We start from the raw sequence: 18,419 nt of genomic DNA, 5'->3' as shown, positions 1-18,419 counted from the left end.
AAGAAATTCATCCAGCATGGCATTGTCACCTCGAGATCAGCCCATAAGGCAAAATGATCTCCTTCAAAGTAAGATGATCACCGATCCCGAGAATGAAGCTTTGAAATACCCAGATAAAATCGAGTACCTCCATTCAATATCTACGGGACTGAATGGAATCTCCGGTAGACCTACTGACAATGAACTGCTCTATTCTAACGGGTTGTTTTGAAACCATGTTCTCAAGTTTGATGGCCTGAGTAATAGTGGTCACCCCTCCTGTGGATTAACTCTTTAAAAAGAACCTGTTATCTCCAAGATCCGGCAGCTATGGGCTTAATCTGCAGGTAAATTGCATTTGAACTCTGGTTAGCTGGCCTACTGGACCAGCAGCTACAGGAAGAAAACAAACTTATATCCTCCTTGCTGCCGCTCACTTCCAGTTATTCATGGAGCGATTACAGTCACCAAACACTACACTGATTGACCACCAGTTCTGCAGTGTGTGTGTGCGTGCGCGCATGCATCTGTGTGCAGAGCTAGCTGTCAATCAAGTTGCAAGAAAATGACTACAGCTATAGTGAGCGGTGAGTGTAACCGATCTGTGCACACTCTGAGGACTAGAAGTCAGCGACTTCAGGGAAGAAAGAAGTTCATTTTTTCCCTATGGCCGCTGCTCCAGTAAGGTAGCCAGGATGCTATTTACCACCAGATTAACCCTATATCTGCATTGTTTTGGACATGACAAGTTCACTTTTAAAGAGTATATCCATTTTCTCAGCAATTTTTCGCATCGCTCTCATGCAACGAAAATAAAACGGGTAAATAATCTTCGCTGCAAATCTCTTCCCGTTTTCTTCATAAAGCTCTAATGTAGACCTAAGCGCCTCCATGGCTACAGATTACAGGCAAATCCTGGGCGTTGTGTGACACTCGAGTCATGCGTTACTCTACATTTTCTGACCTCGTCCTACCATTTTTAGGTTAAGTCAAGGGATGAAATGAGGTAACACTTTGCTGCCATTTTTCTGTCCTATTTTTCTGAACACTACAGAATGTGTCGCCATTTTGGTTGACACTTTTTCAATTAGCAAATCAACAAGTTGCTAAAAAAAAGGTAATTTCTTTGCAAAATGAACATTTGAAAACTTTTGGGTTGAAAAAGAGTAATGGCTTACGCCATCTGTAAAGACTGAAAAATGGAGATGCTGCACTTACACGGGCACACCCATCGACACCCGCACCTCTCCTTCATCTTTATGGCGGGTAGATCGCTGTCACACATCGGTTGTGGTATCCTCGTACAGTCTACTCCAGTGTTACTTAGTTTGGTTATGCCTCCATCCAGACATGTGACTTTGTGACATGAGTCTTGTAGCGTCCACATATCTCCGGTCTACATGACAAAAGCAGGAAAAATTCAAGCAGATCTAAGTGACGACTGGCCAATGAGAGTAAATACTGGAACCTTAATATGGCTCAGTCTAACCTCTTGGTGCCCTTACTGTACCCTACAGTACTGTACCCTACAGTTGCCAATTTTTTTTCACATTTTTTTAATACTTATGGACAATTTATCCAAGAATTTACAAATGGTTGGCACAAAAATTAAAAAGGCAGAAAGTCAATATCCGCTGCACTCCAAGGCTACATGTTTGAGTCCTATATGATCCTTTGAAAAGCCTTATTTGATCTTAAAATGTATCTGTCCATTAACACAAAAGCTGTAGAAAAACATGGCCTTACTACACCTCTTGCAACCAGTAAAAGCTGCCCTTGGTGCACATACTAATATATATTCAAGAGCTGCACCGAATCTCCCGCCCTTTAACCTCCTTTCTACTGAATGAATGGATTCTCTTCATCAGTCTTCTGTCAGCATCATAGGAGCCGGAACTTCCTTTCTCTCACTTCCCAGCATGCATTGACCATGCTGTTGACCAATGGCTAGCCTGCCCTGAACTGAACGTCCTTCTCTCAATTATACATGCATGCAGTTTGTGAGATAGGAGAGCAGGAGCAGACAAACACCGAACCGCTGCCACTTCCTGTAGAAAGACAAAGACCTGCCCTACACTTCCTGTAGAGACAAAGACACCCCCCATTGGCTGTAGAGAGGTAATGACCTGCCCTTACTTCCTGTAGAAAGGCCACTCCCACTTCCTGTAAAGACAAAGACCCACCCCCACTCACTGTAGAGAGGCAAAGACCTGCCCTACACTTCCTGTAGGGACAAAGACCCACTCCCACTCACTGTAGAGAGGCAAAGACCTGCCCTACACTTCCTGTAGAGAAAAAGACCCACGCCCACTCACTGTAGAGAAGCAAAGACCTGTCCTACACTTCCTGTGGAGACAAAGGCCCACTCCCACTCACTGTAGAGAGGCAAATATCAGCCCCTACTTCCTGTAGAAAGACAAAGACCCGCTCCCACTTCCTGTAGAGACCAAGACCCGCCCCTCTACTTCCTGTAGAAAGACAAAGACCCCCCACTTCCTGTATAGACAAAGACCCATCTCCACTTCCTGTAGAAAGACAAAGACCCCCACTTCCTGTATAGACAAAGACCCACCCCACTACTTCCTGTAGAAAGACAAAGACCCACTTCCACTTCCTGTAGAGACAAAGACCCACCCCTCTACTTCCTGTAGAAAGACAAAGACCCACTTCCACTTCCTGTAGAGACAAAGACCCACCCTTCTACTTCCTGTAGAAAGACAAAGGTCCTCCCTACACTTCCAGTAATCTCTCTAGATGACTCTGCAGATTATACTTGGCAGAAAACAGACGGAGACACCAATTGGTCATCACTCTTGAGTAATTTTCTGGGGGTAAAACAAAATATTTTTTGGATCAAATGATTTGCAGGTTATCTATTTACCACAATATCTAGGAAATGGGATCAAGTTGTCTGAACGTTCAGTGTACATTTTGTAAAATTCTCGGAATCTCTTTATATACACAGGAGCCACTGAGCCCCTAATTATTAATCATTTTATATATATATTTATATATATATATATATGGACTTGTAGTTTTTCAGCACAAATGTCCAGTTACTATTTCCCTTTGTTTCGGTGCCTTATGGTGGAGTCGGCCAGGTTAAGTGCAACCCCTGCTGGACTTTGCTAGAAATTTGGAAAAAGTTACAATGGTGACCCCATACCTATGAATCATCAGTGGGAGTGTGAGAAGTAAATAGTTTATCTTTGTTTGGTATCTAAGACATGTCTGAATAGAATATTCACCTCTCTAATCTAGTCTAAAATATTTCATTCCAATAGATCCTTTTAGACGCTGCCTAGAGATTTGTAAGTCAAGGTTGAGCCCAGCGATTTCATACCCACTTATACCGGCAGTACAAGGAGCGCCATGCATCTCCACATTGAGCGCCTACTTCTTCACCTGTCGCCTTACATATCATGACACCTACTGGAGGTGCCCACCCTAAAATGTGAAGTTAACCTCCACTAGTTTTGGGTGATCACTGGCTTTCATTGGAGACCAATTGAGTATGGTTTTACTGCCAAGGCGCTATGGAAAAAAAATACATGCAAATTAGCTCTCTCCCAGAGGAAAGAAAACCCATTGGTGCCATCTGTAGGAAGTAACTACCATATAAATACATTTTGACCCTTTAGCCTTAGCCATAGATAGAGGAGCATGGAGCACAGCCGCTAAGACTCCATGCTCAACTGGTCTCCTTAAAGGGAATCTGTTAGAGCAGGTCTTTTTTATGTAAACTGAGAGCAGCATGGTGTAGGGACTGAGACCCTGATTCCAGAGACAAATCACTTAGTCTGCTGTATTTTTCTGCTGCAATACAATCAGTGTTTTATCAGCAGGAGATTATCACTACAGGACTAGATGTCTGGTGCCTCCTAGTCCAACCACACATCCAGCACTGATTGGCCATACAGTGGCCAATCAGTGGTGTGGGCGGGGTTATACACAGCTCAGCATTTGAGCTCTGTTGGATCTGCAGCAGAAAAAACTGTGATTCTATCACAACTGCTGCACCCAGTAAACTAAGTGATACATCACTGGAATCAGGTTCTCTGCCCCGAAGTCATGCTGCTGTCATATTACATAACAAAAAAAACTGCTGACAGATTCCATTTGAAGAGTGCAAATATCATCCAACCAAAACTAGTTCAGGTTAGGTAAAATTTTTAGCTAACAAATAAAGTTGCACTCTGTAGTGCTATAGCATGAAAACATGAAGTGTCTGAAATTTTAATTGCATTACTGCTCTAGAAAATAGGAAATAAATGAGAATATTTAGCGCATAAATTGGCCAATTCATGTGTACCCAGCAGCCGCGACAACCATAAATACCTTTCTTGGATTTCCATCCTCATCGATGCAAACTTTAATATGTTCTAAAAGAAAGAATTAACAAGGAAATGTAAATCATTGATCAACTTTCTAAATAATCTGGAAAATGACAATCAAAATAACAAAATATATACATATATTTAATGGGAGGCCCAAAACTGGACAATAGCCTGGATACACTATAGTATTAAAACCAACTAGCAAAGGAAATATGTTTGTTTTACTCTTTTCTTACGACATTATACCAGTCAGACAATTGCTTACATGGTTTAAAGGGAACATGTCCTCAGAAAATTACCTATCTACGCAAAAAAAACTGAAATCCTTCAATTTTCACACTGGGCCTCATGTTAGACTCACCCTTCCTGTTCTTTATAGAAGACTTCTCATTAGTCTCATTTTCATTACATACAAGATTGCAATGACTGATAACACCTCTATATACAGTAGATAACACAGGATTCACAATTCACAATAGGTGATGTCACAGCTCACCTCCTCCTGTACAATGACTGATAACACCTTTATATGCAGGAGATAATACAGGATCCACCATTCACAGTAGGTGATGTCACAGCTCACCTCCTCCTCCTGTACAATGACTGATAACAACTCTAAATACAGGAGATAATACAGGATCCACCATTCACAATAGGTGATATCACAGCTCACCTCCTCTTCCTGTACAATGACTGATAACCCCTCTATATACAGTAGATAACACAGGATCAACCATTCACAATAGGTGATATCACAGCTCACCTCCTCCTCCTGTACAACGACTGATAACACTTCTACATACAGAAGATAACACAGGATCCACCATTCACAATAGGTGATATCACAACTCACCTCCTCCTCCTCCTGTGCAGTGACTGATAACACCTCTATATACAGTAGATAACACAGGATCCACCATTCACAATAGGTGATGTCACAGCTCACCTCCTCCTCCTGTACAACGACTGATAACACTTCTACATACAGAAGATAACACAGGATCCACCATTCACAATAGGTGATATCACAACTCACCTCCTCCTCCTCCTGTGCAGTGACTGATAACACCTCTATATACAGTAGATAACACAGGATCCACCATTCACAATAGGTGATGTCACAGCTCACCTCCTCCTGTACAATGACTGATAACACCTCTATATACAGTAGATAACACAGGATCCACCATTCACACTAGGTGATGTCACAGCTCACCTCCTCCTGTACAATGACTGATAACACCTCTATAAATAGTACATAATAAAGAGTTCATCATTCACAACAGACAATGTTACAGCTCACATCTTCCCCCTTCTGTATAGCGACCTCTGAGCATGCTCATACTAGAAGCTTGGAAGGTTTCTATACAAAACATAGGGTCGGAGTCCATCTATTGCTGCTCATGTCCATGTGCCCAACATGGAGGTGGGGATCTTAAATTAGTCCTGGTGGCCAGAGTAAAAATGTCAAGATTTTTAATTTTCCTCTTTCTATATACAGATAGATAGATAATAGATAGATGATAGATAATAGATAGATGATAGATGAAAAAAATACATTTAACATTAAATCTTGATTTGACAGGTCATTTTCTGATTACACATTCCCTTTAATATTTACACATTTATTGATAATGAGTAAGCTTTCACTATTCACCAATGCAGAGTTTGTTGATGAAGTCGTCCCGTAACAACAGCAGAGTTGGCAAATCATCAAAAAGTTGCACTTTTGTGATCTTGTGGTCACCAGATGGCCCAGCAAGTTTTACCAGTTCATCATCATCATACCTGGAACCAACACCGATTGGAAAAACTGATACCGCTGAAATAAGAAAGACAAGCGTGTTATAACAACATATGTACAACACGTAACGGTGTGTGCACCTCACAAGTCAATAGCCAAAAGCATAAGATGCATGAATTAATATGTAATGTGTATAATCAAATTTTAGTAAAAACATATATAACAAGGCTGAGGCACACTTACTTGTGAACCCTTTAAAGCTATTGGCTAATCATAATAAAGTCCCACCCCTGAGGAGTCGGGATAACTTGTTCCTTAAAAGAAACTACTTGCCATGACTCCTACTTTCAGACCCCTTGGAAATACAAAGTTCAATTCGTAAGTCATAAATGCGGCATATATGCATATGGTGCTCACAGTGCGCTCTTAAGCATAAGAAATATTAAGTAAATAACCGATTCCTTTATATTAAAATGATCTCCGTCCAGCCGGACAATCCCTTAAAACCTCAAATAACATAATCAAGGTAATATTACAGTTTGCTGTTGCAAAGGTGGCTGCGTAATCCACTTGATCTGAAGACTTGTCTGCTACAAGGATGACTGCAATCTTAGAAGCAAGCGGTCTTGCTCCATGTACTTCTGACACTGTGGTTCGAACGGCAAAATGTAATGCATCTCCTGTAATAAAAAGAAAAATTGTCAATAATATATATAATGTTCTGTTTAGAATTGATTGCCGTAACAAATCACATGTGAACAGATAAAAATGGGAGTACTAAGACTTTTGCATACGTGGCAAGGATGGGGTAGACATTTTGCTTTCCATAGCCCATGTGGGCTAGTGTGTAAGCAAAGCAAGAACTAAACATGACAGCGTCTAATTTTTTATACTGTAGTTCCATTTAAAGTTAATTTCAGTAAACTGCATGGGTAACGGTGACTCAATAACTAATGTGAATATGGTTAGTAGGGTACAACTTCACCACTACCCCACCATTGATTTAGCTGTTTTTCAGGCCGAGATTATACATATTAAACATGTTAAAAATATAACTTAATTTTCCACTGAATATGTCTATAAGACAAAAAAAAGTTTAAAATGTGTAGGTACCGCAATGGGTACCTACTGATATGCCTACTAAGCCTGATCCAGTGGGGAATTCCTGATATGTGTGTGCATATATGTGAACATATGCAAAGCATCTCAGAAAATTATAAACTGTTTACAACTTACCTATTCTGCCCAACCCTTCTCCAAGTTTTTGTATGCCGTCGACTGCTTCAATAAGATTTCTCTTATCTTGGGGCATTGTCCATGTAACTTCCAAGTTAGGCATCCATCCATACTGAAGGACAGCCACTTGAGTTGCATCATGTCCTTTAAATAAAAGAGAGAGTAGACTGCTCTATTTGAATAAGAAACAGATAGATGATAGATAGATAGATAGATAGATGATAGACAGATAATAGATAGATAGATAGATAGATAATAGATGATAGATAATAGATGATAGATAATAGATAGACAGATAGATAGATAATAGATAAATAATAGATAATAGATGATAGATAATAGATATATAGATGATAGATAGATAATAAATGGATAATAAATAGTTAGACAATAGATAATAGTTAATAGATAGATAGATAATAGATAGATAAATAGATAGATAATATATAGATGGTTAACAGATAGATAGCTAATAGATATATAATAAATAACAGATAAATAAATAGATAATAGACAATAGATAATTGATAGATAGATAACAGATATATAGCAATACAGTATATAAATTTGCATTCTTACCAATGTGAGCCTTTTTAATAAAATTTTTCACAAATGTTTTCATATTCTCAAATTCTGAGTATTTCACATTTGATCCACTGTCCAGTATGAATATGACGTCCATCTCTCTTATGCAGGGTACTTGTAAGGGAAAGAAAAACAGCAAGACAAAAAAAGTCAACATTTATAAAGTGTAAACTAATTATTAATATGGAATAGTCTAATTATTACTAACCCTAAAGAATTTGAACCAATCTTTTTATCGTGAAGAAGCAATACAATAAAGAATAATCACTCAAATAAAATTTCCAACCATGTAAAACATAGGCGGGCCAGGTCCACCAAAGTGGGAGTTAAATTTCCAACCATGTAAAACATAGGCGGGCCAAGTCCACCAAAGTGAGAGTTAAATTTCCAACCATGTAAAACATAGGCGGGCCAGGTCCACCAAAGTGAGAGTTAAATTTCCAACCATGTAAAACATAGGCGGGTCAGGTCCACCAAAGTGAGAGTTAAATTTCCAACCATGTAAAACATAGGCGGGTCAAGTCCACAAAAGTGGGAGTTAAATTTCCAACCATGTAAAACATAGGCGGGCCAGGTCCACCAAAGTGAGAGTTAAATTTCCAACCATGTAAAATATAGACGGGCCAAGTCCACCAAAGTGGGAGTTAAATTTCCAACCATGTAAAACATAGGCGGGCCAGGTCCACCAAAGTGGGCGTTAAATTTCCAACCATGTAAAACATAGGCGGGCCAAGTCCACCAAAGTGGGAGTTAAATTTCCAACCATGTAAAACATAGGCGGGCCAAGTCCACCAAAGTGGGAGTTAAATTTCCAACCATGTAAAACATAGGCGGGCCAAGTCCACCAAAGTGGGAGTTAAATTTCCAACCATGTAAAACATAGGCGGGCCAAGTCCACCAAAGTGGGAGTTAAATTTCCAACCATGTAAAACATAGGCGGACCAGGTCCACCAAAGTGAGAGTTACTTTTAGTTGGTGTCTCCAGGGGAATCTCAAGCAGTGAACCCCCCTTGTCTATGACATTAATATGCCAAATTAAGACATTAAGACAAGAGATATCTTCATAAGACATGCGCCATACCATATAATAATGCACCGAAACAACAACAAAAAACAACAAAAACATATAACGTATGCCTACCTATGGGGATGTGTGTCGGCTGATCAATTCGAGAACAGCAGCCTGTGAGAATATCTTCTGTTATAATTGACAATTGGTCATAACCTTCAAAAACTCTTTGATGCCCAAAAATATCCAGCTCTTTTATGGGGGCATTTGGGCCAACTGATATAGGAACTACATTTATGTTTTCCTCTTTTCTTATGACATCAGTAGGTGGATTTTCCTGTATCATATACACTAAGTGAGGACTTGGGTGACTACTTGGAATGTCTTTCTTCGACGTGTGTTGACTGATATATCGAAGAGCTTCTCCAGTGTTGGTGGCATTTCCACCTCTGTGCTCAATCTGTCTGATCTGTTTAATAATTTCCTGTTTCCGTAATTTTCCCGTGAAGGTGTATTCGACAGTTACAGTGTAAGAATACTGAATGATGGTGATATGTATGGTTTCTTCTCCGATATCCATTCTCTGTATCAAATCTTCAAGGAAGATCTTAATCTTCTCAATGTCCATAGAACTTTCAAACGCAATTGTAAGTTCTCTATCAGGTATTACGGGGTCGTGAGCTGGTGTCGTCATCGGGGTCTGTATTGAAGGCTCTGCTGTGGTAGTGGTAATCTCTCTTGATGGCTCTGTTGGAGTTTTAGAAGGTATTATCACACCACTTGTTGGTTCCGGTACTAATCCACATAAATAGTCAATTATTTCATCCTTGCGAGCGATCAAATCCTCCACGTTGGGCACAATGAATGGCTTGTTCATTGCTGATTGCTTTTTAATAAATTCGATGTCACCCATGTCAACATACGGACCTATACCGACTGGAATGAGAGTGATTTTACGCTTTTTTATTCCAATTTTTATACTCGACAAGCTCTTCGAACTTTTGGAGGCTGTCAGTAATAAGATCATTCTTGGGGCATTGTCCCTATTGGCCAGATCAAACACGTACGAATTTGTAAATTTAATGGCCTCAGCTGCAGAAGATGTTGGACTTCCCATGTATTTCATATTTTTCACTTTGGCAACCAGGTCTGAGAGTTTTCGTCTCTCATTGAGGCTGAATAATTTAGGCGTGTGCGTAGAATTGTACTGGACCACGCAAATTCTGATTCTTTTTTGTGAGATACGTATTTTTTCCATAATACTGACAATAAAATCTTTGACGGTTTCAAAACCGGTTTTTGGAAGTTTTGAGGAACCGTCGACCAGGAAGACCAAATCCATGGCTTTCTCACAATTATATGTCCCGGGTGCAACTGTGCCCTCGAATTCCACGAATGGTGTGGGTTCTGGGGTTGGTTCTCCTGGAGGAAGTTCTGGTGAACTTGTTGGTGGTGGAGTTGTATGTAGCGCACAAGGACTGCACTGTAAACTTTGTTCTTCGCAATGGCTTGAAAGAGAAAAGAAACCCATAAAACATTGTACTCAGTAGGTTTTACCCAACATGTCCTTACATTCTACAAAGGGCCCAAAAATTTCATCAAGGACTGTGGAAATCTTTATTTTCACTATGGTGGCAGTGCAGGAAAATTGATTGCTTGCTTCAGGGGTCCCAAAACTGATGAGTCTAGGACATCCCACCAACAACTTATCGTCAGTTGACCCTTCTACAAAGAACCATCTAATGCACAGAACAAGGAGACTTTCCAGCTGTCCCAACACATGATTTGGGGAAGAAAAGGAATAGGCTGTTGAAACAGCTGATCATTTTTCATTTATAAGAGACAAGCCAATGACAGAGGAGTCTAGTAATGACTTTCTTCTCACTCCGTTGAAAACTCATGAACACAAGAGATAGCTGCCTGCTAAAGTTGGGCGAATCGATTTGCGGGACTCTGGTCCATTGACCAGATCAGTAGTCTTTGACAGCTGGATGGGAGACTCATGAATTTTTTTACCTAACGGGATCATCGGAGAGGCTTTTGATAACCCAGGTTGGCATGACGTCATCTCTGCGTAACGCCACAATGATGACTTCGCACCAGCCTGGCTAATCAAAAGCCAGAAGTAAGGGATTCATGAGCCTTCTGTCCGGTGGTCAGAGACTACTGACCTGGCTGATGGACCAGAGTCTTGAGAATCGATCCTCCCAAATATACCGTGTAAACATTCAGTTGACATTTATCTCATGTGCTTTAGATTTATACAAGGCTGTGGCTCTCTGTGTTGCCATAATATATCTTCATGATGTAGCCTACAAGCAATACATTCATAGTATGGAAAGTATCCGATTGGAAGAGACACATTTTAATACCACTCACTGTATCCTGTCCCTCTGCACAAGGACAAATGTTACCCCTAAGACTCCATTCATAGGTTTCTCATGCAGCCAAATCAGATCTCATGCTTGGCACTGATGAAGGGCAAGATCCTCGAAACACGTGTCTGCAAACTGAGTTTCTGGTTTGGCTTTTATCCTAAGTCATGTGACAAGGCTCTTTAAAGGGTTGATATTGACTTTTAGGATTGCTAATTCCAATAGATGACGCTAGCGTTCAAGAGGCAAGTTGCATGTATTTGAATCCATGAGCAAAATCTTTTACATGGCTAAGTTGTAAATCAAAGGATTGTGATTGTACAGTACAGTATAAGAATTTCCGACTTTAGCCATTTTCACGCCATTTTCAGCCAACTCTACTAAAGTAGGCAGAGCTGAGAAGGAGTGGAGCGCAATGGGGTCTGGCAACGACTGGCCAAAAAAATAATCTAAAGTAATTTTTTTTAAATAAATGTTGAATGATGGTAACTACAATAAGCTACATGATAATCATGATAATACCATTGCTGGCAGAGTGCCGGATCATCTTGATTCAATAAACTGTGTTTTCCATGCGGGATGCGGCGTCCTTCAACCACACACACAGGGCAGTCTTGCACATCAATACATGATCCAGTCACCTCATTCAGGATTTTACCTAAGTGACACAATAACAATCATCAATATTAAAATGTAACATTTACTATAAATGACAGTTGGTGCTTATAAAGTTCTATGGAGAACTGTCACCGTCATTTCAAGAGCACTTGCAGCAGAATGTCTGTGATGACAGTTGGTGCTTATAAGTTCAATGAAGAACTGTCACTGTCATCTCAGGAGAACTTGCAGCAGAATGTCTATTTCTGTCTATAGCTCCTCCCCCTCCATAGAATTTTAAAAACACCAACTGTCATCTCCTATCTCAGTATTGGAAAAATCTGTCTTCAATGAAAACAGAATTTACCTTTGAATTGAGAGTGAAAGATCGGGCTAGGAGGGGAAAGAAGCAGTTTTCTCTAATAAGATATTACAAAGTTGTTTCTTTTCAATGAAATAAAAAAAATAAACTTATTAATAATCTTTAAATTTTTAAAGGGGATGTCCAAGAATGCAATAAAATAGCCCCTGTTACATACTATAATTCAAACAGCAGCCCATCATAGTCACACGCCAGGATGGGCTGCACTCTGAAGATACACAGCTCCCCAGACCTGCGTGTCTCCACTGATAGAAGAGCTGTATGGTAAGTATGCACTGTGGTGAGGTGTCGAAAAAGGCCTGTTACAGCAGAATAAATCTTCTCAGATGGCTGCACATGAATGGGTGGAGAAGAAAATCCTTTGTGCTCAGTCAGCTGAGAATATTTATTTCTTCTGTCATCACAGCTGTTTGCCAGCACCTCACTAGTGTGTGCTGACTACACAGCTCCTCTGTCATTGAGGCATAGCTCCCAGGAGCTGTGTTTCTTCAGATTGCCGCACATCCTGATATATAACCAGGATGGGATGCCGTTTGAATTATGTGACAGGGGCCATTTTATTATATCCTCAGAAAACCCCTTCAACACATCTACAAGGAGAGCTATACAGTTTTACTATTGGAACAGCATGAATAACATAGCCTTTTAACACTTCATTTATTATTTTCCAATTTCTGGCACTTTAGATGCTCGTCTATGTTCTCAACATTAAAAGGGGTGCACCAAAATAAAAACTTATCATTACCACTTATTCACAAGGTAGATGATTCAGTACTGGCAAAGCCACTATAGGCCCCAGCAATCATCAGGACTGGGGTCCCTGGCCCACTGTGTGAAAGGAGCACAGGTTGTGCATGCGCGCTGCTGCTCTATATACTCTCTAAAGGACTAAACGAGTTAGCTGATAACTAAATGCTGCACTTGGCTGTTTCCATTTCTTTTCTTCCATCTGTGTGTTCAGTAGGTCCAAGGATTTAGAAAATGAACGAAGAATCTGTACTTATGGATTATTTGTGCTGCATTCACAATTTTGGAACATCTTTTCTTCAGTATGTTTTTGGAGTGTGGGAGGAAACCCACAAACTCCTTGCAGATGTTGTCATTGGTGGGATTCAAACCCAGGACGCCAGCACTGCAAGGCTGCAGCGCTAACCACTGAGCCACCGTGCTGCCCTATTATAGATCAGAACCTTATCTGCTATCCTGTGGATAGGGGATAGTTTGTGATTTTGGGACAACCCTTTTATCTCCAGGCAGACAGAAATGTGCAAATGTTTAAAGGATGGCAAATCCTTTAAAAAAAAAGTCTAAAAATGAAGTCGTATACTCTTCCGGACAAAAAAATTGAGGCAGGGATGGAAGTGGAGAGTTAAAAAAAAAATGAAAAATTTGGTAAAAGTTATCATTTTGAAAAACTCCATAAAAATAATCTGATGAAAAAAAAAATGTCCTGAATCTGTCCGAAACATCTGGATAAGCAAAAATAAAAAAAGATAAAAAATTAAAAAAGAAAGGTAACTTAAAAAGTGGGGCAAAATGTATAGAGAGTAAAGTACAAATCATGAAGTCGCTAATAAAAAAAAGGCAATTACTCTAGAAAACTGGAGAAACAACAATGATGAATAAGGAGTCTTAGGTGTCCACATTTCTAATTTACACCAAACGTCTACTATCCCGTAAAAAACACAAAAATACAATTGTAATAAATGTTAAGCTTAAAGGACTTGTCCAAGCCAAACTACAATGTGGTGGCAAAGGAATATCTACCCTTTAAATAGTAGTTGATTTATATCATGCAGAACCTGGGCCATATCAACACCCCCATGTGAGGAACTAAATAGCCGTACATTCATACACACCTACTAGCCACTAGAGGTCCTCAGTTCAACTAATGCACATTGTCCTGCCCACGAGGTTCCTCCTTCATCCTTCACCAAAGTGTTCTTGTAATATTTTAAAGGCATCTATCAACGGAGAACTTACCAGGAGGGCAGTGGGCATGGCAGCCTTCCACACATTTAAGGGGGCAATTTGTGTGTTCGGGGTGTTGGCAGGTCACTGGACAAGCTGGTGCACAACTGTTATATCTCCATTCACACACATAGTCCAGCTCCTTCACATTCTTCTCTTCACAACTCTGTGCTATATTCAGGAAACACAACCAAATGTTAGCAATAAGAGGCATCACATATATAGCGAATTAACATAAGTATTTGGACATAACTGCTGAGTCCAGACCTTCTCTGGTAATAACATCAGCACAAACACTGCGTCCCCGACAGCAGCTTCATGGTAGAGTAGCCGTGTGCAGCCTTACATCACCAAGCACAATGCTGAGAGTCGGATGGGGTAGTGTAAAGCTGCCACCACTGGACTCTGGAAGAGATGTGTTCTTTACAGTGATGGATCGCACTTCTCTATCTGGGTTTGGTGATTCCAGGAGAACGTTACCCCCTGACTGCATTGTGCCCACTGTACAGTTTGGTGTCGGAGGATAATGCTATGGGCTGTTATCAGGGGTCGGCATTGGGCCCTTAGTTCTAATGATGGTAAATCTTAATGCTTCAGCACAAGACATTGTGGACAGTGGTAGCTTCAGCTTTGTGGGAACAATTTGAAGAAGACCCTTTCCTGATCCCCATGACTTTACCCAGTGCACAAGGTCCATACGGTCCACAGTCGGGGTGTTTGGAAGGAAGAACATGACCGGTGGCACAGAGCCAGGTCATCAGCCCTAGCCAACATCTATAATGTAGATTATGAACCAGGCTTCTCCCCACCATCAGTGTCTGACATCACAAATGCTCTTCAGGATGATGGGGTACGAAATTCCTACAGACGCCTCCAAAATCTTGTCGAAACACTTCCCAGAAAGAGCAGGAGCCGTTATATCTGCAGAAGGACCGACTCCATATTAATGTGTATGGATGTAGTTTGAAAGGCCAGAAAAACTCCTGCGGGTGGAATGTGTAGGGGGGCACATACTTTTTTCCATAAAGTGTATATGTAAACCTTTGATACCAGGAGTTGATAATATATGAGATTTTTTTTACTTCTACTTACGACAAAAGCGAGATGACCTCCACTGCACGTGAACTCCTTCCTGAGCGCAAGCATGAGCATACGCTGCGATGGAGTCACAGAAGCACGCACAGTCCCCGATGGACTCACAGATACACGTGTCATAAGTGCAGACATCATGGTAGTGTATTGGATCCACCTGTTGGGGAAAAATATGATGTGAAGCATCTGGGCCGTGTAAGAACACAGGACCCAAAATCTAAATGGCACTTGAGCATGCGTTACAATTTTCCCAGTAGAATCAACAATTTATCGAAGAAAAATAGATATCTCCAACAAGTAACAAAAAAAAAACACTTTACCAGTTTATGGCAATCTTTAAAGATGTCATCCCATAAAATATCGCAGGCATTTTCCACCGCAGCTTGTTTCAGGGCATTGCCTTGACACAGCGGCATGTTCGTAATGGCCGTGATCTAAAAAAAAAATGAAAAAGGTTAAAAACTTGTTGGTAAGATGTCAGCTGTGTAATGCAGCCAGCATTTGCCCTGTATGGAGCAGGCCCAGTTCCTGAGCCTGCTCCACACACTTCGAGGTTCTCCATCACTGATTTAATCTGCATTAAAGGGAATCTGTCACCAGGTTTTTGTGAAAGCAGAGGACCCAGTTCCAGCGATGTGTCACTTACTGGGCTGCTTGCTGTAGTTTTGATACAATCACTGTTTTATCAGCAGGAGATTATCGCTACAGGACTAGTAAACCTGCTGCAATGTAATCCAAACACACCCCCAGCACTGATTGGCATCTTTCTATGCATAGGCAGAAAGCTGCCAATCAGTGGTGGAGGTTGGGGTCATACAGAGAAATCTACCAATCAGTGGAGGAGGGCGGGGTTATACAGAGAAATCTACCGATCTGTGGTGGAGGGCGGGGTTATACAGAGAAAGCTGCCAATTGGTAGTGTAGGTGGGGATATGCAGGTCTCAGCATTCAGAGAACTGTAAGATCTGCAGAAGAGAAAACAGAGATTTTTATTAAAACTACAGCAAGCAGTAAATTAAGCGACACATCACTGGAATCAGGGTCTCTTCCCTTACAGCTGCTCTCAGCAGGAGATACAAAAACCTGTTGACATATTGCCTTTAAGAGATTAAATATATCATTCACTTGCTTCATTCTTTGTAATTCTTGAATATATTAAATATGTTCTAAAAGAAATGATGCACAAAAAAAGATTTAAAAAAAAAATCTTCAGTAACGGAACAGTAAAATATGTCCAAAATCAATTATGCAAAAATGTATTATACCTATTTACAAATTAATGTTAATCGAATTCATTCATTTAAAATAATGCATTTGTATTTTTTTATTTAAAAATGTAAAAGTAATGTAAAATATTATACCGTAAAAATCGAAAATAATAAGTATATTTTTCAGAAATTTAACAACAAAAAAAATTAAACCAGATCTTAAAGCTTTGATGAACTGCTTTTGAAATTGTTATAATGCGTTCCTTCTACTCACCACTGCAACGTCAGCACAAAAAGGCTTCACTTTCCAAGAATTTCCAAAGTTACTCGGGTTATTTTCCACCTGATTATTACTACTCATCAAATCGTTGTTTTGAATTCCATCAAAGTTTCCACATAAACCACAGACTTTGTTCTGGGAGGAAAAAAAAATAGGAGAAAAATACATATTTTTCAAAAATTAGTTAAACCATCATAATATATAGATCTATTGGATTGAGTGTTTTGTTTTTACGATTATTGAGAACCGGCACGCTTCCTCATCCTATCACAAACTTGACACTGAGATTATGTTATTTTCTTTTTTCTTTATTTAACATTTATGAATTTACAATTTTTTAAAGAAAAATGAGTTAAAAAATGGAAAATAAATATGATATAAAATTTTGGTAAAATTTTTGCTACTAATATTTTCTTCCAAAATTTTACAATTCTTACCCCCTTCACAACACGGCCAATTTCCGCTTTTGTGTTTTTCCTCCTCTTTTTCCCAGAGCCGTAACTCTTTTCTTTTTGTGTCCACATAAAGATATAAGGGCTTGTTTTTTGTAGGACGAGTTGTACTTTGACACCATATCGAGTGTACTCGAAAATTGGAAAAAAAATTCCAATTGGGGTGAAATTTGGGATACATATGAGTTTTTGATCGCTTGTTACAGCATTTTTCCTGGAAATTAGGTGACAACAAAGAAGGTAATTTTGTCAATTTTTAATTTTTTTTCCGTTTATGGCGTTTACCGATCAGGCTAACTGTTTTTAAATTTTGATAGATTGGACTTGTCTAAACGCAGTGATACCCCACATGTGTGCATTTTTTTAATTTTTATATATTTTTATTTTCAGTGGGGGCAAGAAGGGTGATTTGAACTTTTAGGATTTTTTAAAAAATTTTTCATGTTTTTTAAAACTATTTTTTCCCGGACGTGAGTGGAGACGGAGGCAGTGGATAGCGCGATACTGAGCAGAAAGAGCAGAAATACAGAAGTGGTGCACCGGAAATGGTTCCTGGGACAGCACGCTTAGCTTATGGCCCAAAGGTTATAACTCAGAGGTAATGGGCCCGAATGGAACAGGGAACGTGACACTAAGAGAATGCCCTGAGCTGGAGTTCCAAGCTAAGAAACTAAGTACCGGCCATATTGGCAAACGAGTTCCCTTAGGAGGTAAGGGGATGCGGGACCGCGGATTGAGAGTAGGTCTCTCTCTTACTGGACTGTAGTACTGTGCAAGGGTTGTGGTGAAGGAAGGTGAACTAGTGGAGAAAGAAACCAAGTGACTTAACAGAAAGGAACTGAGACTGTGAAAATCTTCCGTGTGTGGAAGGAAACCTTCATTAAGTCGTGTACCCGCTATCTTTTGTTTTGTACCTAAACCACACCAAATTATCATACAGCAAAAAGTTTATTTTTGACAAGTGGCCTCTCTCATTGAAGTCTTCAAAATGTGGTCCTGGCCAAGAAAAGTCATCAGCAACATGCGGCCCGCAAGGGCGTAACGCGCTCATAGATGAAGCCCACACACTAAGACAGGACCTCAGTCTTCATGTAGAGTGCTGTATCACGGGTATGTCAGATGCAATAGTCACTCTGCATCTGGCTCCAGAAGGTCTTTGTGTTAGGTATTGC

General features: G+C 40.1%; 1 protein-coding gene across 1 annotated transcript in view; it reads right to left on the bottom strand.

The window, feature by feature from the left end:
- Nucleotides 1-18,419, bottom strand: part of VWF (von Willebrand factor) — a 175,099-nt gene that overhangs the window by 70,225 nt on the left and 86,455 nt on the right. The window contains exons 23-34 of the mRNA XM_073567769.1: nucleotides 16,790-16,930; nucleotides 15,628-15,741; nucleotides 15,308-15,464; nucleotides 14,228-14,386; nucleotides 11,788-11,923; nucleotides 9,023-10,398; nucleotides 7,876-7,995; nucleotides 7,297-7,440; nucleotides 6,597-6,740; nucleotides 5,974-6,138; nucleotides 4,318-4,361; nucleotides 1,198-1,375 (exon numbers count right to left, since the gene is read on the bottom strand). Coding sequence (XP_073423870.1) covers nucleotides 1,198-1,375; nucleotides 4,318-4,361; nucleotides 5,974-6,138; nucleotides 6,597-6,740; nucleotides 7,297-7,440; nucleotides 7,876-7,995; nucleotides 9,023-10,398; nucleotides 11,788-11,923; nucleotides 14,228-14,386; nucleotides 15,308-15,464; nucleotides 15,628-15,741; nucleotides 16,790-16,930 — 2,878 coding nt within the window. The remainder of the gene's footprint in view (nucleotides 1-1,197; nucleotides 1,376-4,317; nucleotides 4,362-5,973; nucleotides 6,139-6,596; nucleotides 6,741-7,296; nucleotides 7,441-7,875; nucleotides 7,996-9,022; nucleotides 10,399-11,787; nucleotides 11,924-14,227; nucleotides 14,387-15,307; nucleotides 15,465-15,627; nucleotides 15,742-16,789; nucleotides 16,931-18,419) is intronic.

The sequence above is a fragment of the Dendrobates tinctorius genome, unplaced genomic scaffold, assembly GCF_039654945.1.
Source record: "Dendrobates tinctorius isolate UK_male_01 unplaced genomic scaffold, ASM3965494v1 ptg000020l, whole genome shotgun sequence".
Lineage (NCBI taxonomy): Eukaryota > Metazoa > Chordata > Amphibia > Anura > Dendrobatidae > Dendrobates > Dendrobates tinctorius.
Note: the sequence above shows the minus strand (reverse complement) of the source record. Positions and strands in the feature narration are given on the sequence as shown.